The 26228-nt window shown below is 34.0% G+C and overlaps 1 protein-coding gene across 2 annotated transcripts in view; it reads left to right on the forward strand.

Moving 5' to 3' along the window:
• The window catches only part of LOC149088913 (protein ELYS-like), a 151517-nt gene that overhangs the window by 106966 nt on the left and 18323 nt on the right, over window positions 1-26228 (forward strand). For both annotated transcript variants that reach the window (XM_089250740.1, XM_089250731.1), the window contains exons 33-36: window positions 3302-3443; window positions 10079-10149; window positions 13085-13244; window positions 23869-23927. In XM_089250740.1, the coding sequence (XP_089106866.1) occupies window positions 3302-3443; window positions 10079-10149; window positions 13085-13244; window positions 23869-23927 (432 nt within the window). The remainder of the gene's footprint in view (window positions 1-3301; window positions 3444-10078; window positions 10150-13084; window positions 13245-23868; window positions 23928-26228) is intronic.

Below are 26228 nucleotides of genomic sequence, written 5' to 3' on the forward strand. Positions count from 1 at the left end.
ATATAATTTGCATAATCTATAAATTTTATTATTATGACTGTAAATATTCATCTCGCATATTTGCCAAGTTCATTTTTTCCCCATTAAATATATTTTAGCAGAGTTGTAGCATTTATTTTCTTGCCAGGGGTTATTTATAAACAGTATTTGGTAATTTCATACACATTTGACGACATCCAAGGATGATGTCACTTTCCGCTATCCATACAAAGATTTTTAACAGCTAGCTGATGTGAAACTATATTTTGAAAAAAGAGAAAATTCAACTGCTCTAAGGGGAGTTGAACCCACATCCTTTCACTTTCCAGGTGAACACCCTAGATCTTTAGACTACAGAGGCAACAAATATCTCGATCTTTTCTTGGAGATCTGGTGCACTGAATAGGACTGTACATGGACGGTCAGGCCTAATTCAGGCCAAAGCTCACAATAGCTGACAATGCCACTAGATGGCGACTTATCCGAGGGTGATGTCACTCTTCGCTATCTATACAAATTTTTTAACAGCTGACTGATGCAAAGATATATTTTGGAAAGAGAGAAAATTCAACTATAGGGGTCTAGGGCATTCACTCGGAAAGAGAAGGGATGCAGGTTTCTTTTCCCCACTGGGGCAATTGAATTTTCTTTCTTTTCCAAATATATCTTCACATCAGCCAGCTATTAAAAACCTTTGTATAGATAGCAGAGAGTGACATCATCCTTGAATAAGTCGCCATCTATTGGCATTATCAGCAATTGTGAGCTTTGGCCTGATGCAACGGTATGATGTTGCACTCCCGGTTTGTTTTAATGTTTCCCAAGATAGAAATTAATTGCGAATGACTACAATGAATGACACAATTATTTGCACTAATATTATTTATTAACATTAAATTAAAATATTTCAAACTATATTGTGCAACAAATCTTCTAAAAGTTAACAAAAAAGGTTAATATATCACAGATATTATGAAACGTCCTCATCAAATCTGTCTGTTCGTTCTCACAATTCCAATTACCAAAGATCAGTCCAGGTCTTAAACTCGATGGCACTAGTTCTGCAGTATACCACTCGAACGAGTCCAGGATGGACGCAAGCATATCCTGAAGCTGTCAGCAACATTCCATCTCCATGAGAGGCCGTCACCTCTTGACTTCTCTTGCAAGCCACTGGAACAGACAAAGAGACGACCAACGAGAGGAGAGTCGAAGTTACTCTAATAACATCACAGCAGGAAACCCTCTTGTCAACTCATAACCACGAGGAAGAGGAGCCTTTCTCACAGAGAGGGAGGTCAGACGACTCGGCAACGAACATCGACATAATTAGTTTCCGAGCTCAAGTATGAGAGCGCATGAATGTGTAAGCACCTAGCACACTGCTGATATGTATGAAGAAACCATTCACCTCATCGGCTATGCGAGAACGAATCGCTACTGAAGTTGAAGAATGGATGGTACTGAAATTATCATAATTCTTTCAAAAAATAACATCTCATTTGCATATTTATACGAAATAAAAATACTATTACAAAACTATCATATAGAAATTGGCAACACATAGAATGTAAACATTGGAGACCTAGCCAGGGTCTGCAACAATAGGCCTATTTTGGATTGTAAGGACTCATGAAATTATTAACTGTGAAGTGGTCTGCGGCCCACAGATAACATGAAGGTAAAACATTGCACATTATTCTTGTATAATTACATTGCACATTATTCTTGTATAATTACATTGCACATTATTCTTGTATAATTACATTGCACATTATTCTTGTATAATTACATTGCACATTATTCTTGTATAATTACATTGCACATTATTCTTGTATAATTACATTGCACATTATTCTTGTATAATTACATTGCACATTATTCTTGTATAATTACATTGCACATTATTCTTGTATAATTACATTGCACATTATTCTTGTATAATTACATTGCACATTATTCTTGTATAATTACATTGCAAAACATTTATCACATTTTGGTATTGCACAATATTTATTTTCTTTATACAGAGTTAGATGATTCTGTGGGATTCCCACCAGCGATCCGCGGGACCCTGAGATCGGGAGAGGAAGGCAATATGACAAGCTCCAGGATCCATCATACGGGTGTAAATGGAATTTATGTGGGACATCTATAGCCCGACCTCTGGTCCTGTTCTCGCCCGACAGTCAGGAGGCCCCCCATCTAACTGCCAGACTTTGCAAACATAACTGGCCCTAGCCAGAATGCCAGCGGGTATCTCGGGTGGTTTCCGGTAACTGAGAGGTCCCTGGGGTCTAAACTAGAATTAAATTGAAATGAAGGAATATTTGTGAAGGATCCCAGGTCGTCATGTTACACTGAGTTAGGTCCGACCGTCCCTGTACTGTCCCATTCAGTGCACATGAGCTCCAAGGAAAGATTGAGATATTCGTTGCCTCTGTAGTCTAATGCATTCATCCGGAAAGTTAAAGAACATGGGTTCGATTCCCTACATGGAGCGGTTGAATTTTCTCTTTCCAAAATATATCTTCGCATCAGCCAGCTGTTAAAAACCTTTGTATTTGACAACATGTTGGGCAAGAATCAGTAATTTCCCCTAATATTTTTCCCATTTTTCTTGATAGAATAGGTCATTCTAATCTTATAGAAATAAAAACTTCACGCAAAAGTATTTGGCTGCCTCTGATTATAACTTTTCTTAAAAAATGTTCTTGAAAATATCAACCTTGATTATAATGAAAAAATTTCGGGAAGCCTTCTATGTAGTTTTAACCAAGTTTGACTAATTTTGTATGAAATTGGTAAATCATTTGCTGTATTATGCAATGTGTGTTTTATTGTGTCTTTCCAATTTGCACGACATTACTGGTTTTTATTATGTCACAGAAAAACAATGGTTAATACAAGCAATTAGATTACTTTTCCATTTGGAAACTAAGCTAAGTTCAGCTGTAGTATAAGACAGTTATATCTGCATCTAGCCTTCACCCTCCTTATCGATTCTGGATAAGCACAATAATGTAATTTTTTTCCTCTGTATTGCTTATTGCTTATTCTTTTTCCTCTTATTTCACCCAAAACAACAAAAACTGCACAGCTTCTAAGGTGTTAAATGTTTGAATTTCCTTCTTACCCAACATGTATTTGATCTTGATATCAAATGAGCATTGAGGTCCAAGACTGTTTGTGCCATGTTTCGTATGCATCATGACTCGCATTAAAATTCTTTTTAATTTTCCATCGTTTTGAGAAGTTGAAAATGTGTGGAATGAAAATATATTGAGTTGATCTCATACTCCAGTGGTTTTTCTTTCATCAGGTTGATTTTGCTGAACAAAGTGATATAAACAGAAGATCGCGTTCTGTCAGCCCGTCACGACTGTCTGTAAAGTCTTCTAGTTCATCCACAAAAATTGATTCCTTGAAAAGAACTATCATGTCTGTTGAAAAAGTCACAGAAAGTAAGGATTTTTATTTTTATTTCTTTGTTAATGCTCATCACAGATGAATGTGGGAAAAATTTTAAAAATAGTTGAGAAATATTAAATTTATAGAATACCAACATTTTTACATATTCAGTAGCAACGTTCCCTCTGATTTAATTTTACAGACACAAGCCTGATTCTTCTGTGCTTAGATATCTGTGGTATACAAGGTTTGTTTGAAAAATATCTGATCATAATTTTTCGTGTGTAAACAAATGAAGCTATTAAGGCATGGTTTGGTGCACATATGTAGGCAATTCTAGTGCACATGCATGAATTTTTTTTGCCAGCAGAAGCTGTCAGTCGATGGCAGACCACAGATGAGGAAGGTGTAGGTGGCATGTCTGATCTTCGTTTTTGCCGAAATGTCCAAAAACTTGACAGCTATTGCATTAAATTTCGTGTATGGCTTGACAATTCTCAAGTGGAAACGATTCGCAGGATTCAACAAGTCTTCTGGAAAGTTCTTGCCAAAGCTGCGAACAATCAAGAAGAATCAACTCTGTAGATTGCACAGAACACACTGGAGACTGTGAACAGTGATCCTAATTTCCTCAACACTTTGATCATTGGTGACAAGTTGCAACAATCTTTGTTGCATCTCCAGATTTATAACACTTTAAAATCATGTTGACAACACGTGAGTGGATAACAAGAAAATAGTTTTCCACCAAGACATTTATTATCACAGACAGTATTATCAGTTACAGTTAATTATCAATTAAATTTCCCATCTTATCACAATTTTTTAGAGTTCATTTTATAGTTAAGTCCTATGCCTCTTATGAAACATCATCGATATGGGCTTTCGGAGCCGAAGGCCCACTCGTGTACCCTTGATGACTGCACGACACAAAGCTTTATGCCTCGCCTGGGCCCGACAACACCAACATTGGACTGTTAAGGACTGGAAACACGTTGTCTAGTCTGACGAGTCTCGGTTCCAATTGCTCCGAGCTGATGGACATGTTGTAATGTATTGTGTAATCGTTACCTCCCGGTTCTTTAATATTTTTCCCCCAGTAACCATTGAATGGATGACAACAATGAAATAGACAAAGGTTTTGATTGAACTATAAACATTTATTCAATTATATGTTAAACTATTAATGTTACGTTTTATCAACAATTATCACAGTTAGGCTTTTCTCTCAATGTTACAATGAAACAACAAAAGGGATCGATCTCACCGCCATGTCCAGGTTTTCACGTGTTAGTTCTCATCGTCCTCCTGTAGACACTCCCAGGTGTCTTCGAACACTCGTTGAGACCAGAGCTCAGCCGCTGCACATGGAACTGGAGGCGAAGGTTCACAGGTAGCCGGTCTGGCCACTAACCAATCCACTGGATCACAACGACGTTAAAACCTCACGTGAAGTCAAGCGATGAGACGGGTTAAGTGCCAAGGCACACTTCTACAATTATAACTTCATTATATTTATGAGACAATCTAGCTCACACCATAACAGGGAGTGACGCCTTAGTGATTAAGTAGCAGAATCGGTCGTAAGTAAGTAATGAAGCACATCTCTAACTGGCTTTTATATAGTGGCATTCCCATAATGCCTCACGAAAGAACCAATCACATCATTGAAGGTACGGCATTAGCTTGTATCTAATTTACATAATTTCATAAGAGAAAAGGAAATATTGTAAACATTATAATATTGAATCTGGCAACCAAACATAACAAATTGGAGATCTGGCCAGGATCCACAACTTTTAGGCCTATTGCACATTGTATAAACTCATTACATTATAAACCGTGAGATGGTCCTAGGAACCACCGACGGAGTGGAGGTAAAATATATCGCATATTTATATAACACTTTGCTGAACATTTATATTATATTGTACTAATATATTGCACAATTAAAATAGAGTTTGACGATGACGACTCGACGTGGCCTCCACCAACGAACCACTGGAACCCCCCCCCCCCCTCCCCAGAGGGAAAGAGAAGGTAACTAGACGAGCTATTGGGATCTCTGACATGGATGTAAAGCGGAATTTATATAGGACGTTGGCAGCTCGACCTCTGGCCCCATTTTCGCCCGATGGCTAGGAGCACCCCCCCCCCCCCCCCGACCGTCAGACTAAACGAACTAACTGGCCCGAACCGGAATGTCAGCGGAAGCCTCGGGTGGTTTCCGGTAACCAACGAACCCTGGGGCCTAAACAAGATTAATTGAGCAACAGGATTGTAAGAGATCCCAGGTCGTCATGTTGTTACACTTTTTCCCCCTCTGCCAAAGAAAATTTTATACCCTAAAAAAAAAAATTTTCTCAACTGCAGAAGAACAAAAAAAAAAATTTTGCCCACTCAAACAAGGAGTGAAACACAGACAACATAAAATAATATCTAGCTAAATAGAACAACGAAAGTTTTTTTTTTTTTCAGTGCTGCCTGCCCGCAACACGATAATTATCACCCCGTAAAGACTTTTGACCATTGAAACAGAAATTTTCAACTCGAAGATCAGTATCCTGTTGACTGAGATAATGGAGAACTTCCACTGAGCTACGGAACTTTAAACCGTCAGGATTATAGTAGTATACGTCCACGCGAGATCCTTTCTTTCTCTTAACTAACATTCTTTGCCAACCTCGTTGTAGAGGGACCATCAGTTCAAAAAATCTACGAGGATTATGAAAACTAGAACGAGTTCTAACCTTTGGCACTGTCTCGTCACTAGATACATGTTCAATTGAAAGATTCAAATTTTGACTAGACTGACCATTAGATGCAATAGCATTTTGACTAGAATTAACATCCTCTGACCGATATGTCTGTTCCTGAATAGGGGTGGCCTCTTGACCCGTAAATGATTGACTAGTTTCAAGATTAATCTCTCCACTCTCCCCAGCCACAATAAAGGCCTTAAGATCACAGGCATTATATTTACCAACAATCACAAAACTCTGATCACGAATTAAATAAACAACAGGCGATATTTTTTTTTGAATGAAAAATGGTCCTTCCCACCTAGGTTTCAGTTTGCCCATAACATTTCCAGGGGCACTGGATCTGTAATGAGTACGGACTAACACTCTATCTCCCACCTTAAACTCATGTTGAATTCTCCTTTTATCATAATAGTACTTCTGTCTCCTTTGCTGTTTTTTTAACTCTTTCCTTAACCTGTTGAACCAAAACATCTGGTATATTGGCCCTTTCCCAAATTGGGGTATCCAGAGCCCAGTCAAAGGGTAAAGCAAGCTCATGACCGAGAAAAAACTTCGAGGGAGAGACACCAGTGGTTTCAGACGGAACAACCGCAAAGCCAAACCAAAGAAAGATAAATTTTTGTCCCAAGTACGGTGGTTATCTGAAATATAACAGGCAATCATCTGCTTCAATGTTTTATTTATTCTTGCTGTCAAATTTGACTGTGGATGACATGGGGTAATAAATCGCTGTTTTATCTTAAGGACATTACAAGTTTCTTTCAACAAATTAGAAATAAAACAGGAACCATTATCGGAAACAAGATTTTTTGGAAAACCAAATCTTGCACAATACTCAAAAACAAATTTTTTGGCGACCACAGAGGCTGTTATTCTACGAAGGGGAAAAACTTCAACCCATTTTGAATAGTAATCTACCACTACCAACTTTCGTGTTTGACAAATAGGGCAACTGAGTACATAATTTTTGACATCCCTTCGTATACCAGGCCAATAGGCTCTCTTTAAGCATCTTTGATAGGTTTTTCCTATCCCCCCCCCCCCCATATGTCCAGAAGTGGGATGATTATGCATCTCCATAAGAAATTTTTTTTCTACATGCACTAGGAATAACCAATAATTTTGCATGTTTATGTAAATAATACAATTTATCTGATTCATAAAGATAATATTTTTCTGATTTATGGTCAACAATTCTATTTCCCAAATTTTTTTCTTGAAAATATTTTATGATGTCTGTGTATTCCAGTCTTTGTTTGGTAACCAATTCCGAAACATCCAAAAGAGAAAATAAAAATAATCTGTTATCAATAACTTCCTCAAAATCCATTTCATCATTTGATGAAGACGGCATCCGTGATAGGGCATCGGGAACTTGCATTGTTGAACCTTTGCGGTACTCGAAACAAAGAGGATATTCTTGCAAAAGTTGGGTCCATCTACTGAGCCTTCCTTTTAGATTTTTTGTGTCAAAAAACCAGGCTACAGCTCTATGGTCAGTGACCACAGTTACAGGCTCTCCTGTGAAGGAACCTCTAAACTTATGGCATGCTCATACTACTGCTAAACCCTCTTGCTCTGAAACTGAGTAATTCTACTTGGCCGAGTTGAGCGTATGACTAGCAAAAGCTAAGGGTTTCTCGCCCTCAGGTTCAACTTGCTGTAAAACAGTGCCTATTCCTATACCCGAAGCATCAGTATAGATTTTTAATCTACAACCTTCCTTTCTGGTTGTTAATACTGGAGTATCAATTAAAGCCCTCTTTAATTTCTCAAATGCTTGCTGATGGATCTCTGTCCAATGAAATTTATGTCCTTTTTTTGTCAATTGATATAAAGGATATGCAATATTACTAAAGTGAGAAACAAATTGTCTATACCAGCTACAGAGTCCAAGAAATCGTTGGAGTTGTTTTACATTTAATAGTCTTTTGTATTGAGAAATAGCCTCCGTTTGTGTAGGCTTAACATGCCATCCTTCTCGGGACAAATTTAGACCCAAAAATTCCAAATTATTCTTAAATAGGCAACATTTTTCTGGTTTTAACGTTAACCCCGCCCTTTGAAGACAGGAAAAAACAATTCTTAAATTTTGTAAATGTTGCTCAAAAGTTGAACTATAAACAACAATATCATCCAGATAAAATTCTGTACACCTCCCCACCAAATGACCAAGTACCATAGTCATCATGCGCTGAAAGGTGGCAGGCGCATTATTAAGGCCAAACGGCATGACTTTAAAGCGGTACATGCCGGAGTCTGTCACGATCCTCAAACCTTACTACTTCACCAACTCTGGCCATATCACTATACTGCAATTTACTGCCATTAGTGAGATGGGTTGGAAGTGAAGGCGCTGTCTATCGGTGGTCGCCTCGAGTTCGTTAGGGAAAATATCTTATCGATATCCTCCCTTGGGTTCGAACCCGGGACCCTGACAACAACCTTCACGATGGTAGACGAGCATCTTACCACCATGCCACTCGGGCACCCTCAAACCTTACTGGCACCTGCCAATATCCTGATGCTAAGTCAAAAGTGGATATAAAGGCTGAACTGCCAATTCTTTGTAGTATCTGATCAATCGATGGCAAGGGGTACTTATATGGAGCAGTAATTTTGTTAAGTTTTTTTATAGTCAGTAACGAATCGCCAATCTCCCGTTTTCTTTTTGATAAGAAAACAAGGTGAACTCCAACTGGTGGAAGCCGGTTCTATAATGTCATCTTCCAACATTTGTTTAACCTGTTCTTCCACCAATTGTTTTTTCCACCTAGGTAAGGGAAATGGGGACCTAAATGTAGGGCCATCCTGTGTAACAATTTTATGTTCTATTAAATGTGTTCTACCTGGTTTGTTTCGAAAAAGGTTTTCAAAATCGGACAATAAATCAGTCCCAGTATGTATCAGTATGTATAGAGTGCAAATCATTGTTAGTATTTTTAGTATGATAAATCATTAGTATGTTTAGTAGGATAAATCGTTAGTATGTTGTACAGTTCAAGTGTAGAGTAATGTGATATGTAATTTGAATATTTCAACATATTCAAATTACATATCACATTAATATTATATTACATAAATATTAAAAATTATAAATTACATAAATATTAAAAATTATAAATTACATAAATATTAAAAATTATAAATTACATAAATATTAAAAATTATAAATTACATAAATATTAAAAATTATAAATTACATAAATATTAAAAATTATAAATTACATAAATATTAAAAATTATAAATTACATAAATATTAAAAATTATAAATTACATAAATATTAAAAATTATAAATTACATAAATATTTCAAGGCCGGGCGGTATGTTAAAGCCCGTGCGTATCCATGCATTTGTGATTTGCCGTAGGGAGGCGCTTTGGGAGAGAGTGGGGGGATCGACCTCTCCGGGGAGGGTTGGTCTTTTCTTCTCTCTCTTACAGCGTGCTCCTCAATAAGTTTTAAGTTTGGGTTCTCTACTTGAGAGACACGCACATACTTTACCGGGCCTCTGTTCGCCCATCTTAATGATTGTCTCTAAGCTGTTTTTAAGCAATTAAATTAGTTATTATTGTTACTCCATAGTGTTGCAAACTTATGTGACTCGATTCTCTGTCTCTGGTGAGAACTAGTTAGCTACTGAAAACAAACATACAGTCCACGAAAATGCAGTCCTCACTCCACTTTCGTTATAGCTCAGTCTAGTAATGTGGTCCTTAATGGGGGTAAAGGTTATTGCTTGTAACTCTTAAGTCATTTATTTTCTTGCTCTTTTTTTTTTAATGATCTCATCAAGATTTTGGGTATTCATTTTTAAAAGTCTATTTTTAAAAAAATTAAAATTTTCATTTTATTTGCAAACAATTAGTGTTGTATTTGTCATATCATGATTTTGATGTATATCTCTTAAATAATATTTTAGAAAAAGAAACTTCATCAGGCAATACTCTGACTAGTGAAAATATCATGGAGATAGAAATTCTGGAGGAAAAGGTAAGTTTTAAATTATTTAAATTTTTCAGGAGATAAGAGAAAGTTTATCATCTATGGTTCTGTAACATGCAGATTAAACACTGCAGTTATTTGGTTGCTTATACTGTAGTTCATGTGGACCATCTAGCATATTTTCAGCAGTTTTCATTACTGTAGCAATTGTATCTTTCATATTTTAGTTAGTTACATGTTTTTGATTTCTTTCAATGATTTCTTAGTTTTTTTCGGTTTTAGTCACATGTTTATTGGGTCTGTTTTAATAAAATATCTGAAAAACAATTCATCCTGTTTGTATAAAATATCTGAAAAACAATTCATCCTGTTTGTATAAAATATCTGAAAAACAATTCATCCTGTTTGTATAGTGATAACTGAAAGTGTACAATACTTTACCTACATCAAATAATCTCCCTCAGAATTAAAATGAAAATGAAACCTTGATAATTGGAGTTGCAGACCTGCCAACTCTCCCGATTTAGGCAGGAGACTCCAGATTTTTCATCCTTTCTCCCGCTCTCCGGATTTGTTAAAATTTCTCCAGATTTTGGCAGAAAATTAGATTTTACGGGAGCTTTCACGTTGCCGTGGCGTCAATGATTACCGTCATCGTTAGGGAAAACACCCATAGAGGACAGCCTGGTGATTTCCATCGAGCACACAGCCTTAAAAAAGTCTCAGTGACTGCATTTAAGCAACTGACAAAGACGCGACTTCGTTTTCGTAGCGTTTATCGGCAATCATCGGGGGGGGGGGGAAGCCCTTGGTTGCCGAAATTCCTGTATAATCGTTATTGTATTCCATTAACAGCTGTGCTGTAAACATATTTTTTCGTCTGCAGCTTTGTAATTTGAGTTTTTTTTAATTGTTTCTTCTGATTAAATGTGTTCAGAAAGAAAATATAAAACTTTAAACTATAATAAAGCTAAAATATAAAGCTTATAAGAGTTCATATACCCAAGATTATCAATCACTAGCATCAATAGCATCCATGAAAGGAAACATTTATACTTTATGAACAGTATGTAAATGTGGTTTCTGAGAAACCACATTTAGAATAGAGAAATTCTCTATTCTGCACGGAAAGACTGACATGGAATTATATTCTGCTCAGAGGCAATTCAGAACCTGCCTGGGGGGAGGGGGGAGAATGTAACTTTTCCTGAATTGATTAAACAAAAATTTCGGAATTTTTTTTTTTTATCGAGTCTGTGAGTGCCGGGGGTGGGGGGTGTCCCCTCCTCTGGAGAATCTCCGGATTTCAAAAGTTGGCATGTCTGGAGTTGATTGAAGCTGTGTAACTAACACATGTTGCTGAAAAATTGAAATAAGTAGACTTTTCTTAAAATATAGCATACTTTGTCACTTATCAGTTTCAGAACTTGTCACATTTGGTATTACAGGTATTTCAACAAGAAAAAAAGTCTGCGCACTTCATTTACAAAAAATAAAATAACCTGCTTCTTGGGATTTCGTAAATTTTGAATTGAATGATAATCCTGCCCACTCATCATGGCATAGAAAAATATTTACTGGATAAGTTAGATGCTCATTACAAGGCTATTGCTGGGAGTGACCTAGGGTCTGCTCTCCTCTTCTCCCATTGGAATGAAATGTTAGGAATATGACTTTCTTTCAAACGGAACAACTCTTCTTTCTATTGCTGCCATGGGCAATTTACCACCGATTGAAGGTGGTGCTGGAAGTGTGCATGTGTACCTAATAGTCTTAAATTGGTATCTGGTGTTATGCATGAATTTTTAGTTCTGCTTTTTTTTTTCAAACTATGAGTGAAGTGTAATGAGAAAATGAATGATATACCTGATATGTGTGGAATAACATAGTTAAGTTCACAGTTCTATCACTTTTGTCCCCACCCCCCCCCCCTCCCCCATTTCCCAAAATACCAGTTGCATCCCCCGCCCAAAAGAAATTTATAGCTATGACCCTGCCCTGACTCATGGGTTTTAGCATTCATTATGAATGCTAGAATGAAGTGCTGATGTGTCATCAAAGTATATAATGAAATCCTGGACAAAACCGGAAACAAATTTTATCACTAATTTTCTCACATGAACTGTTGCTTTTATTTCCATGTGTTTGATTATATAACTGCACATTTTTGTTGTACAAGGATGGACATCTGTCATGAAGCAGAGTACAAAACTGAAGTGGGCCGCTCAAACCTCTGTTTACTGGATGTCGGATTATTTGGGGCTGAACTGGTTTTTTTTCTGCCGAAAAAGGTCATGATTATGGGACAAAATAAGTCTTCGGATTGGGCCTTGAAGACATTATAAATTGTGCATTCCACCTTAATGTGTTATGTTGATCGTTCTCCAAAAAAGAATTGATGTAAGCAGTGAAACTTGATAACCTTTAGAGGGATGGAGGGTAAAAATAAGTGACAGGAAGAGGCGCAATGCTTTATAGCCCAATCTTCTAAGTGTTAACATGTTTTTGCAGGTATATCTATACAATTTCATTCTCATCCTCAAGTATTGCATTTTTCATCCTGCTTGTACATAGTATATGACCTAGGCTCTTGCATATATTTAGTCAAACCTCTTTTGCAGTCACTGGTGGGCAGAAAAATATGTCCATTAAAAGTAGGGTGGCGTTATAATCAGGGATTTGACATTTATCATTTAGCCATAAAAGAGAGATGACCGCATCTAAGAAGCTTACATTAAGAGGGTTTTACTTTATTTAAAACTGTTCATTATCATCATTTCATTATGAAATTGAATGTAAAGAGCCTGGTGATGCACGTTTCAGGCAATATTTATTAGTATTTGGAATCGCATAAAATGTCTAATTTTCTGATTCATAAAGATGTATATTATCATTTGCAATTAACAACTTTTCAACAATCAGCATTTACAAAACAAACTTAATCTTTTATTGTTTAATATACTTTCTTGCTTGGAAATCAAAGGAGCCTGATAACCAGCATCGTATAATGACACGGTCAAGGTCGAGATCACACTCTTTGAGCCCATCCAGATACATTGCTGTTTCAAGTAAAAAAGTATCAAAGGTTCACACTGACCCAAGATATAACATATCAGCAATTGAAGAGAAAGAATTAGAGCAAGGTAAGTTCTTTTGGCAACCATTTAGTATGTCAAGTAAATCCACAGAATAATAAATTAATTCTAGTTCGGATGTGTTTCTAAGTTTAGATGTTTCTTTAAACAAAATAAACCTATTTTTCGAAAAAATTTGATTAGTCCTTTTCAACAGTACAATAGTTTTTAAAAAAATAAAAGCAAGGCATTGAATAAATTTGTGAGGATGAAGATTTGTATTAAGAATGTGGCATCCAGAATTATGCGATTACACTGCATTCCAACATTTGGCTCATCCATACTTACCAACTACTAAGGAATGTCCATAGTTTCTGCAGATTTCTACTATAAAAGACAGAATTATAGTAAATCGCAAAAAAATACCTAAGTTTTTTCTTCAAAAGTATTTGTTTCTGATTGGAGATTTCTCTGAAATCTTTATTATCCTATCGAGTATGAGTGCAAAATGATGTCAGGCAATGACCACATTTCTCTTCATACATTTTTCATGGATAACTTTTTACAAAGAAAGAGAAAAAGGGATGTCGATGACGACAAAGCTGTGATAGCTTCTTGTTCTAAAAAATCAAAGGACTTTCATTGGTTTCATGAGGAATATTCACTACAAACTTAAACAAAAGTCTACTTTAAATGTTTGTCTAAGTTGAGTAAATGCCCAATATGGCCAAGTTGGAGAAAATAGGAAAATTTATGATTTGAATTTTTTAAATAGTGAAAGGCTTTATCCCAAGATTAGCATGTATGGGCTCATCAAATCCAGGTTCAAATGTGATATGGATTTAATTTAACATCTTTTTGGTTTATACCTTAAATAATATATATAGGTTATATCAGGACTGGACAAATCCCAGGGGCCAGGTTACCATGGCGACTAAAAAACAAGTATTGGCCCCCTTATCCTTTGCTATCCATACTTAGAATAAGACAATAAATATTTTTCATAGACATTGTATAATATTTTATCATGTATATTTAGTTTTATGATTGCATTCTTAATTGGGTTGCTGTATTTTAGAAATATATGACATCGATATATGTTTTGGATATCTTTTTCTCAGCTACCTCGTTGGGCTTTTTGCCTGTTGTTGCCTTGTATTTGTATTAAAAATTTTTTGTGTAGTTACTAAATTGCAGGCTGAAAGCAGCGCAAAATGTTTGGAATTTATAACAACATATTTGCCAACAGTTTATAGGGTCACTATGCCCTGAAAAAGTCAAAAGAAACATTATTTTCTGGGGGTTTTTTTTTCAGGTGAAATTTTTTTGGTGCCTGAAAGTTTTTATGGGGGCCTAGATTTTTTTGTTATTTGCCCAGCCCCGGGCTATATAAAGTACTTTTTCAGATCAAATGAAAAGTGAAATCAACAGTTATCAATTTAAGTCTGGATGTCTTGTCTTCACATCAGCTATTTTCAGACATCGCAATTCAGTGTTGATAACAGTTTCATTTTTGTTTTCATGCCAATAATTGAATCTTGAAAGCAACCAAAAAATGTGATTTTCTTTGAATGCAATTTAGTTGTGTGATTGATTGTATGGTAATTTTCGGCATTTGAACTAGCTTCACATTCTTATATTTATCTCTTATGATTTTTTATATATATATATTTATTATTTGATATATTTATGATTCTTATAGAAGATCAGTGGTTCTTAATCAGGAGTGTAAAAAGGCAATCGTAGGGGAATGGGAACATGTCTCTTTTCTGAGATACAAAACATTGATGTATTATTCAGAAGGGTGTGAGAATGTAATTTGAATCTTACAAAGGTTGCGGGAATTATAATTGAAGTTCACTAAGATACAAGACTTATTGAAAAGGTTAAGAATCACTGTTGTTTGTGTGCTTTTTATCTATATTTCACCAATTTGGAATGATCTTCCTCTATCAAAGACTTGCTTAATTTTTGAAAAAGAAAAAAATCTGTCCCGTCTGCATAAGCTACTATAATTTCTCGTTAATAAGTCACTGAGATGTATCAAAGCCTCCTAGATACTACAAGCTTGAAACATGTTTTCGTGACGTCACATCCCGTGTCCTACCGCGTACACGCTTCGCATTTAAAACACACTACCAACATGTATTTTTTGGCAATTAGAAAGAAAAATTGTCAATTTTTTTTATTGCAATTATTACCTAGTATGGTATACAGAAAACACTGAATGTTAAATTAATGAATAATAAAATTATAAAAAGAGGTAATTTAACAATTATCAAAAAAAATGAACAAAGAGTCGAAAAAAAATTATGTATGCAAAAATTGTGTTGAGCCCAGTGAGGGGTCTGAGGGTAGTCATCAAAATGTTAAACATGTCTTGGATCAATTCAAGCAAGAGATGAAAGCAATGATCCAAAATAACCTGGCTTCAATTCAGGATACCATGAAGGAATACAAAAAAGATATAGGTGACATTACTAAAAGCTTAGAGTTTCATATGGAACTATTAAAAGAGGTTGACAACAAGGTGCAAAATTTATCCAATGAAATAACCCATTTGCGTGATGAAAACTTGCAATTAAAGAACGAAAATATTCAACTGCATAGAGACATATTTGAACTAAAAGAATCACTTTCAGATATAGAATATAGGAGTAAAGCAAATAACATCGAAATAAATGGTATTCCTGAGGAGAAAGATGAAAACATAATTGAAATGTTGAACAACATAAAGGAAGTGCTCAACATCACCCAAGATACCAAAATTGAGAAAACACATAGGGTACCATCATTCACAAAGGGGAAACCTAATCCAATTATTGTCAGATTCAAGGAGGAATCATCAAAGACGACTTGGATTGATGCTGTTAAAAAGCACCCATCCTTAGATACTGATATCATCAATAAGAATTTTACTCCTCAGAGAATTTACATCAACGGACATTTGACTCGACACATCAAGCAACTGTTTTATGCTGTAAGGAAATTCAAGTATGAACAAAACTACCAGTTTGCCTGGACTAAAAATGGGAAGGTGTTTTTAAGACAGACGGAGACATCCACGGTATTAAGGATAAGAAACACCAAAGAATTGGAAAAAATACTTGTAAACAATGTTTGACTTGGAAACTGAAAACTATATAGAATTGAACAACGATAGAGTGCCTGTCTTGAATTCGCCTAATTCTATAAAAGAGTTTCTAAATACCGATGAAACAGCTTGTAATACGACACTGAAATATATTGTCTGTAATGTGAGGAGTATGAGGAAAAACTTTGATAATTTTATGGTATTTTTAAAATATACTAATGAAGATTTTCATGTGATATGTCTAACTGAAATCTGGATTAAGGAATGTGAAGTGAATATGTACACAATCCCAGGTTATTATAGTTTTTATAATTGTCGTGAATATAATAAATCAGGAGGGGTTTACATATACATTAGAGAAGGTATAAAAGTCAATTCAATCTCTAGTCAATTTCAGACAGCAGAAATTTTAACATTAAAAATTTGTGATTTCAATATTATATTTTCACTATTTTATAGATCTCATAATTATACCATTGAACAATTTAATAATGAACTTAGAATATATTTGAACAAATTTAAAAACTCGGATATGGTAATTATGGGTGACATGAATGTGAACCTATTCAATGATAATGACATAAATATTAATGACTATTTGAATTTATTCTGTTTAAATGGTTTTTCTTCATTTGAAAAATGTGTTACAAGAATCGGATTTACTGATTCAACTGATGTTGACCATGTGTTTTACCGTTCGCTGAAAAATAATTTTCAGTGTAAAATGGGCGTATATGATGCGGGAATCACTGATCATCATCTACTAATTGGTTACATAAGAAAATGTTCACCATATAATAGCGATAACAATTCAAATTATATAGAAAAAACTTGGATAAATTATGAATTATTTGAACGATTTATTAGGGGTGTTGATTTCACGCGGGTGTTTGATGAAATCGATACAAATCAGGCTTATATACGTTTTATTGACATCCTTAGATTGAATTCAAGCTTATTTATAAAAAAAAAATATGTTAAAGATAGAAATAGGGCAAAGCTTAATGAATGGATTATGGATGACCTAATTAAAATGATAAATATTAAGGAGAAACTATATATGAAGCATCGTAAAAATCCATTCAGACATGATTATGAAATCAAATATAAACAATATAATACTAATTTAAAGAAAGCAATCAAAAAACAGAAAGATAATTATTTTAGGGAAAAGTTTATCAATTTGGGATCAAATAAAAGAAGTCAGTGGAAATTTATAAACCATTTTGTAAACAACAAAAAAATTAGGAAATTACCCAATTGTGATGATCAAAATAAACTAGCTAACGATTTTAATGATAACTTTATAAATCGAGTAAGGGACACTGAAGTAAACAATCAAACAAATGACTTTGTAAACAACGAAAGTTCTCAACTCAATTCAATTGTTCTTCACGAAATTGTCTTGCCACAAACTGAAAGCTTGGTTAACTCAATTAATATTAATAAGCCAGCAGGAAGTGATGGTCTGACACCAAGAATGATTAAAATTATCTATCGTCACCACCCATCACTAATAACCCATCTGATTAATAAATCTCTAGATACTGGAATATTTTATAATGAACTAAAAAAGTCGATTGTTACGCCCATATACAAGAAAGGTAATAAAGATGACATGAACAATTACAGACCAATTTCGATTTTACCTATTATGTCAAAATTATTAGAGAATGGGTAAAACGACAACTTAATAGTTATTTACACGCCATTGCCTACTACTCACATCATCAATTTGGTTTCAGGGAAAAAAGGAATACTGAAATGGCTATGATTAGATTAATGGATTATATACAAAATAAAATTAATAATAACAAAAAAGTAGCAGCTGTATTTATAGATATCAGTAAAGCGTTTGATACAGTAAACTGGGATATCTTATTGGAAAAACTAAAAAATATTGGAGTAAGAGGGCTCCCACTCGATTGGTTCAGATCTTTTATAACAAATAGGAAACAGACAGTTAAAGTAGGCAATGCGATAAGTTAGGTAAAGGCAATAGATACAGGCGTACCTCAGGGATCGGTTCTTGGCCCAATACTTTTTTCTATTTACATTAATGAAATTCATAATATCAATATTTCCGGTCAACTTGTTTCATTCGCAGATGATACAGTTCTAGTTTCCTCCGCTGAAACAACTGAAGAACTGATAAAAAATTTGGAAAAAGACATTCATGCAATAAATAAAAGAATTCGAAACCTTCGACTTAGGCTAAATGCTAGCAAAACTAAATGGGTTCTTTTTAATTTAACTAACTTAAGCACACAGACAGATTTAATGAAATTTCATGAATGTAACGACTTTCTTTCAAATACTATATGTAACTGTTCATACATTGAAAGAGTACAGAATTATAAATATCTTGGAATCATTATTTCATCTAACCTAAAATGGAAAGATCATACTGATCAAGTTGTTAATAAATTACGAGCAATCACAGCAATGACGTATAAATTAAAGGCTATCATCTCACACCAAAGTTTGAAAGAAGTATTTTTTGCATGGGTGTTCCCACATATTTTATATGGACTACAAGTTTGGGGGGGAACATATAAAAATTCAATCCATACTATTGATAATCTTTATGACTGTTTGCGACGTGACATTATACAAACTAACAGTTCTGCACAAAATAAAGTATCATTGATCCAATTTAATATACGGCAACTTTATCTGTATAAAGTTTTAGTATACATCTATAAGAATCCTGATTGGTATCCCAGAGTGAATATACAAAGAACTATGAGATCACAATATTTATATCAAATACCATTACCTAAAAAAACAATTTTCAAAAAATCAATATGTTTTCTTGCTCCAAGAATATGTAGAGAATTTGATGATATTATTAGACAACAGCAATCATTTTATATGTTTAAAAAGACTATAAAGGATCGTATACTGGAAATAGCAGATATGGAGCGGTTCGTTTCGTTCGATAGTTAATGCAATTGCAAATGATATAAGGAGTAAAATTTGTTTATATTTTTGTTGTGTAAGAAAATATATCTGTATTTCGACATATCAGACTATAGTTTAACTTTTAAGGTAATATAGTTGGTGTGACTTGAATGCAGCAATTGTAGTAAAATATATCTATGTATGTTGCCAGAAATTCTTTATGTAATGTATCAATACGACCCATGGAAGGTTTCTTATATCCCTTTGGGTCGAAAAGTGTTTGTTTTAATTTTTTTTTTTTTGTCTGTTTTGTCAATTGTGCTGTTTGTTCAATAAAAAAAAAAAATAGGGGTTTTACAAATTCTCTGCCAACACTTATTTCTAGGTGTTTTTTTTTTACTCCCAAGCAAATATTTTTGAAAAATCAGGCAATATATATTTGACTTTTCATTTTTTTATTTATATGACATTAAAATTTGTATTTAAAATAAAAGGATACACAGGCAATGTACAAAAATAAAAACAACAATGTCATTAAAATATTTTTTATTCACTGAGCTACATTCATATTATCAATTCTAATTCAAAGGGAAATTAGTTGCTGCTCTAAACATAAAATTTTTGTAAATGTTCAAATTTATTAATCTATGAGGGGAACTTCAAAAACACATTTCAAAACCCTGATGGGATTTCACATTATGAAAAGTCTCTTGTGTGTGTGAGTGCACTCATTTATAAAATTTCCATAAAATAAATTTTAGTTTCCAATTTTAAATGGTGAATTGTGAACACTTAGAAATAAATATTCAACTAAAATTCCGAAAATAAAATGTTAACATGGGATCAATGTTTTTTTTAAATGTTAAGTTTCAAAATTAAAAAGATATCTCCTGAAAAATGCAAAACATTTTTTTCATGTCTACTCAAAATGCACACACACATTTTTTTGAAAATACTCCAAATTTAAAAAAAAAACTATTCAATGCAATATTACAAATGTTTTATAGAAGCAAGTTTCTTTTAATCGAAGAGTTCTTTTATGAGGTGTCATTACTTTAAGCATGGCAAAAACTATACTCTAGTAGAAATATTAAAAATACTATTTAACCATTGATTTATTCTAAATTTTTTACATGTTCTTGATTATTTGTGCTATCCTATGCTGGTATAAAGTTTTACGTATCTTAGATACTTAATTTTTTGTAAATTTTCAAAAAAAAATTCATTAAAAACAGCTTGCGCGCATGATAAAATATAACAATATAATTGAATAAAAATTGATTAAAAATAAGGAAACGTTAATAAAGGAAGCTTTTCAATTCATGAAATGAAGCAAAAGGTGGAGATTTCATTGACTCAATCTTATTTAAAATTAAATTTTAAAACTTAAATTTGAAATTCCAAAAATTTTTAGTTAAAATTTAATTTTAAGATTGATTAAAAATAAAGGAAACTGTTCAATTCAGGAAATAAAGCAAAATGTTGAGATTTTATTGACTCAATTGCATTGATGTCATGGTATTTTATCACGCATGCAAGCTGGTTTAATGTTTTTTTTTTTTTTGAAAATTCACAAAGAATTCAGTATCTAAGATATGTAAAATTTTATACCAACATAGGATAGCACATACAATCAAAAACATGTGTGAAAAATTTGGAATAAATCGATGGTTAAATAGTATTTTTAATGATATTTCTATTAGATCATAGTTTTCCACAATGTTAAAAGGTACGAAACCCCTTAATTGAAGATTTGGTGTTAAAGTTATCATTTTTAGTTTTTATGTAATTATTCAGGAATACTTTAGATATTATTTTGATACAATCATTAGAGACTTACCTTGAATATTTTACCTTTGAATATTATACTGATGTCAAACTTTTAATTGAAGGTTTCTTATAAAATGTTCCACGCTTAAAATAATAATTACACAAATTTTGGCCATTATCAAACCAACTAACTTCTCAATTTCAAGAAGTTCACAACTTCAACACTTTTCGTGTTTAGGTGTTTCATGTTTGAATTCTGTACCATACGCTAGGACGCCTACTTTATGTAGCAATACTTGAAGTAATATGCATGAGGTAGTATCAGTTTATTTGAATTCCTCACAAAGCGATATGAAGCTGGATTGGTGAAATAAAATATTGATGTCCATAATATCATTTCTGAGTAATAGCAGGCAGCTTTCATAAAACTCAGTTCCAACTATTCATGCAGAAAGGATAAATTCACTTATTTTACCATGAAGTACTCTGAGTTTTTTTCTAGAAACCACTCATAAGAAGACTCAGCTACAAGATGATTATCGAGCGAGGCAGTGACACTGTTTGAATTGCTTTTCATTGATTTCGTTATTTTTCCTCTGGTGACTTTCTTTTAATTGGTAACTTTGTCGTTCCTTTCTAAGTACGACGAGGGTTCCATTCGGTCTTTCGCTTCCCCTTACAGTTTGACCTACCGCTGCAAACATAGCAGCACCGAGACACCTAAAAGAAAATTTAAAATGTTATAGGTGTAGTATTTATAATATTCAGCATATAGGCAACAAAATTATTGAATTATAAAATATTCTGAATAGTGCAAGAATGCTTACACAGGGAAATGACTCATATTTAAATTTAATGGTTTAAAATGCAAGTTGAATTTGCAAACTATATTATATATTTAAAAAAGTAGCCTATCCCTTCATTAAATTTCACGTCACTCAGCACATTAATATTTGTATTTTTAATTAATTAAGTGGATTATAGACCTGAGAAATGTGATTTACTCAATATTAAAAAAAATGTTTATATATTAGATCTGAAAAATGTGCTTCCATGATTAAACAAGTGGATAAAAACTGCTCTCAATGCAGGAGGAAATAAAATTCCGACACGAAACAGCAGCGAACATATCTACTTTCAAATTAATTACGCAAAATAAAGTCAAAAAATAAATATTTCAGATGTATTGACTGGAATTGTGTACAAATAGCTACATACCTTTTTTTTGCCCGTCGTCTGATAATTATCGAAGTTCTCGGCTCCATTTTACAATTATTTAAACTAAATTTCTCCCGCTAATGTGTTACAACAAATAAAAAAGCAATAACAATAAGTAAATAGTAAAATAAATATTAAAAACTTGAAGAATTTAAATTAAATATGACGATAAATGCACGTGGTGTGCTTCGTTAAAAACATCCAAAATAGCCACGCTAAGGACCCGGATTGTGACGTCACTACCTCGGCTGAGTGATACATTACGGCTTGTACTTCTAGGAGGCTTTGGATGTATTCGCCACACTCGGAAAAAGAAATTCTAGAAATGATGCTTCCTTTGAACTTGCCTCCGCTTAGTATTAGCTGCACATAATTACCATTTTGGAACTAAAATACAACAAAAATTAACTTTACCTTTGTTTTCTTTGACAATTTACAATTACCTATCAAACATAAGACATTATGCTCTGGGAATCATTATCCTATGCCGGGTTAAAGTTGGTAATAGGTCGCAACTTTAAATCGCAGCTACAAATTATTTTGTGGATCTTGATGATAAATTATATGCAGTAGAACCTCTCTAATTTGAACACCCATAATCAGGACTGCTTCAGGACACTTCTGCCAAGATTTTTCTTCAACCAGGGATTTTTATTACCCAAATTCATGTTAGCTTTATGTATCACATCATCCGGATGTGAGAAAGAACTTTTGAAAAATCTAGAATGTTGAGCTCAGTACAAAATGTGTGGAGAATATGGAGTCTAAAAGTTTACTATCTTCAGAAATGAAAATTTCTTTTTTAACTATATAAACTGATGAAATGATATACCATTACCCTGATATGCAAACAACCCTGTGGCCAACCTTTTTCCAAGTCGTGTCACAATCAAGATTATTTTCTATGTTCATGCCACTCTACGAATTCTAACACACAGACCCATACATCCCGTTTTTTAGGACGGAAAAAGCATTTTCTCAGTTTCTGCTGAATATGGTTCAGCTATCCTCCTATTTTCATATCAGATATTTGTTCAGTTCATCACTCTTTTGAGTTCTAATTTTTTTTTTATTTTTGTGTCATAAATTTGATTATCGCAATGCAAATTGTGTATATATGTGTATTGATAGCTTATTTTACCCACACCATGTTGGACATAGACATTGAAACCTGAAGACTCAGGGTGCTTGTCTCCCCCCCCCCCCCCACCTTATGGAATAATATTTTTCGGCACAAAATGATGTAAAAACAATAGGTTAATTTTTTTCATATCCAAGCTCACTTTTTGGGAAGGCTTAGCTGCCCCCCCCCCCCCAAGAATTCGGGGATATACAATGCATGTTCCCACATGAGGACGACCCTTAATCCTGTACACATGGACATCTAACAACGCCCAAAGATAAAAAACAAACAGAAACACATTGAATAGAAAGCCATCACACAGTTATTATTTTAAGAGTGTCTGCCATACTAAACATAAGTTTGGCAGCCTACAAGTACTTCATTAGTAAGAAAAGCATTGTTTAAAAGTTGGAGAGAATTTCTTTGATTGAAAAATGGAATGGAATTTCCTTAACTTTTGAAAAGCATTTGTGTACTACTCCTGATACCATGGCACAAAATGGTGTCAGAAGTGGCACCTATTAATGTCATGAGTTGGCCACCCCCATTGTATATCTTATATAATGTTCAACTTTTAATTTCAGAATCTGAAGATACCTTATCAGAAGTACCAGACAAAAAGTCTAAGCTTGATATGAAGGAGGTAATAATTATAACAATTTTGTGATTAGATTATAGAGCATATTCGAAACAATGCCAATTTTTTTGAAATTGAAAATTTAGATTGTAGATAACAAAATTTAGTAACATACTTTGCGCGTGTACAAATTTTGCTAATTTGAAGGTACATAAGTCGTCCTGTTTTCAGCGGTAGGGTATAATGAATTATTTTTTATTCATTATTTTTTTACTATTTATTATTACTTTTCCAGTGTAAGTGCATTTCATGCTTTCTGGGGGTTATTGTTAATAAAATAATAAATGTGAACATATCTCAATGTGAATACTTTAATATGTGAACATAATGGGAAATTAGTATCAAAAGGCAATTGGTGAAGTATATAGACAAGAATAATGTATTGTTGGATAATCAGCATGGGGAAGGGGAAAGTCATGTGTAATTAACCTCCTTTGCTTCTATGATCACATAACTAAGGCTTTGGGTAAGGGCAAAAATGTAAATGTTGTTTATCTTGATTTCGAGAAGGCATTCCATCGGGTGCGACATGGTAAACTCTTTAAACGCTTTTACACGAGATTGGGGGCAATTTTCTGAAATGGATGGAATTATGGTTAAGAGATAGTTCACAATGGGTATGGTGAACAGGGAATTCTCTGATTGGGGGACGGGTGTCACAAGTGGAGTTCCTCAAGGAAGTAAAGTATCCTTAACCCTATACTTTTTGTCACTTTTTATCGATAAACTTGATCAAGACATTGATGGGACTTTCAGCAAATTTTCGGTTGGCGTGAAGTTGGGGGGGGGGTAGTTGGGAATCAGAGGGAGTTGTGCCAGACCAACTTAAACAGGATTGGAGCATGACGTTTAGCATTCACAAGCACATGGTTGCTCGTTTTGTTGCGAACAACCCGCGTTTCTCTTACGAGTTGAATGGTGTCACTGTTCCGAATACAACTGGGGTCTCACATTTGCAAATTCTCATTGACAAGTGGCTTAGGTTTTTTGAACATTGCTCAGCAGTGGTCAAAACAGCAAATGAAATGCTCAGTTACATTTTCAAAAAGGTCTCTTTGCGTTCTCCTAAAGTCATGCTTCTGCTTTTCTGAGACTTGGCTCATTCTTGACACGAGTATGCAGTGAGGTTGAGGTTTTGGAGACCATACCGACAGAGGGACATAGACTTGATTGAAAGTATGCAGAGAAGAGCTACGCATGTCCTTGCTGGCATACAGGGCTTGAGTTATGAGGAGAGGCTTCATTTTTTTGAAGATGTTTACATTTGGGGCAGTGGCTGCCCTGACGAGGTTTTTTGAAGCAATTCTTTATTAACTGCCTTGGGGATCCATGGGTCCAAATTTTTTTCACCCACGGCACCTTTTTCTCTAACCAACAAACATTGATTATAGAAAAGGGTGCCGTGGGTGAAAAAAAAATTGAGAACACCTTCCATAGATTGACTTTTCCTGTGTTTCTATATCATCAACTCTGCTTCTTTTCTTGGTTAAATCAAAATTCCGTTTCTCTGACACTCTTCTTTTCTGCTCTGAATGTTATTTAATATTTTTAATAAACAGTTTAAACTCCACCTTTTGCTCTACTTCATGCAATTTTTATTTGGCAATTTCATTTTTTTTCTGTCTGTCCTACTTTTAACCACCAAACTTTTACTTCATTGATCAAAGTTTTGCTTTACTTTTCACCCAGGAAAATTTCTTGAGCTCATATCCTTTGACCTAACCATTTTAATTCAGATCCATTTTCACGTTTGTAGAAATCTCCTCACATTCCTTAATAAATTGGTGCATTTGACCCCACCCCCACCCAGTCATGAAGTTTAGCTCTATCTTCTTTTACATATGACTGCCAGTGCTGCTGTCTTCCAACTGACATGAACATTTCGTAATTTTGTCCTCTACTTGCATCCCATTTTTATTAATTTCAAATTTTCTCAAACTGAATATAACTGCATTCCAGAATATACCTCTACCTGTAACTCAATGACTTATTTATTCCATTAGATTTACCCATCAAAATCCACCACTGATACCCAACTTTGCTTCCTGACCTGTATTCTAGTGCTAACTCAGGTTCCTTTACCTTTCTCTCATATTTTTTCTCAAAAATTTTTCCTATAGGCTATTATTATAAAATCTGTATGAAACTATTTTAATTTTTCTAACTACCTTCAGACAACTACCTGCCTTCGGAATACTTTTTTTTTTACAAAAAAAGGTTATTTTTGTATTAAACAAATATGATTTTGTTTTTGGGTATGGTATGAAATTGAGAAAATGTTATTTCATAAATATTTTGACAAAAAAA

This window comes from Pholcus phalangioides, unplaced genomic scaffold (assembly GCF_987345545.1).
Source record: "Pholcus phalangioides strain wild (caught in Gottingen) unplaced genomic scaffold, Ppha-v1.0 ptg000003l_1, whole genome shotgun sequence".
In the NCBI taxonomy this organism is placed as follows: Eukaryota; Metazoa; Arthropoda; class Arachnida; order Araneae; family Pholcidae; genus Pholcus; species Pholcus phalangioides.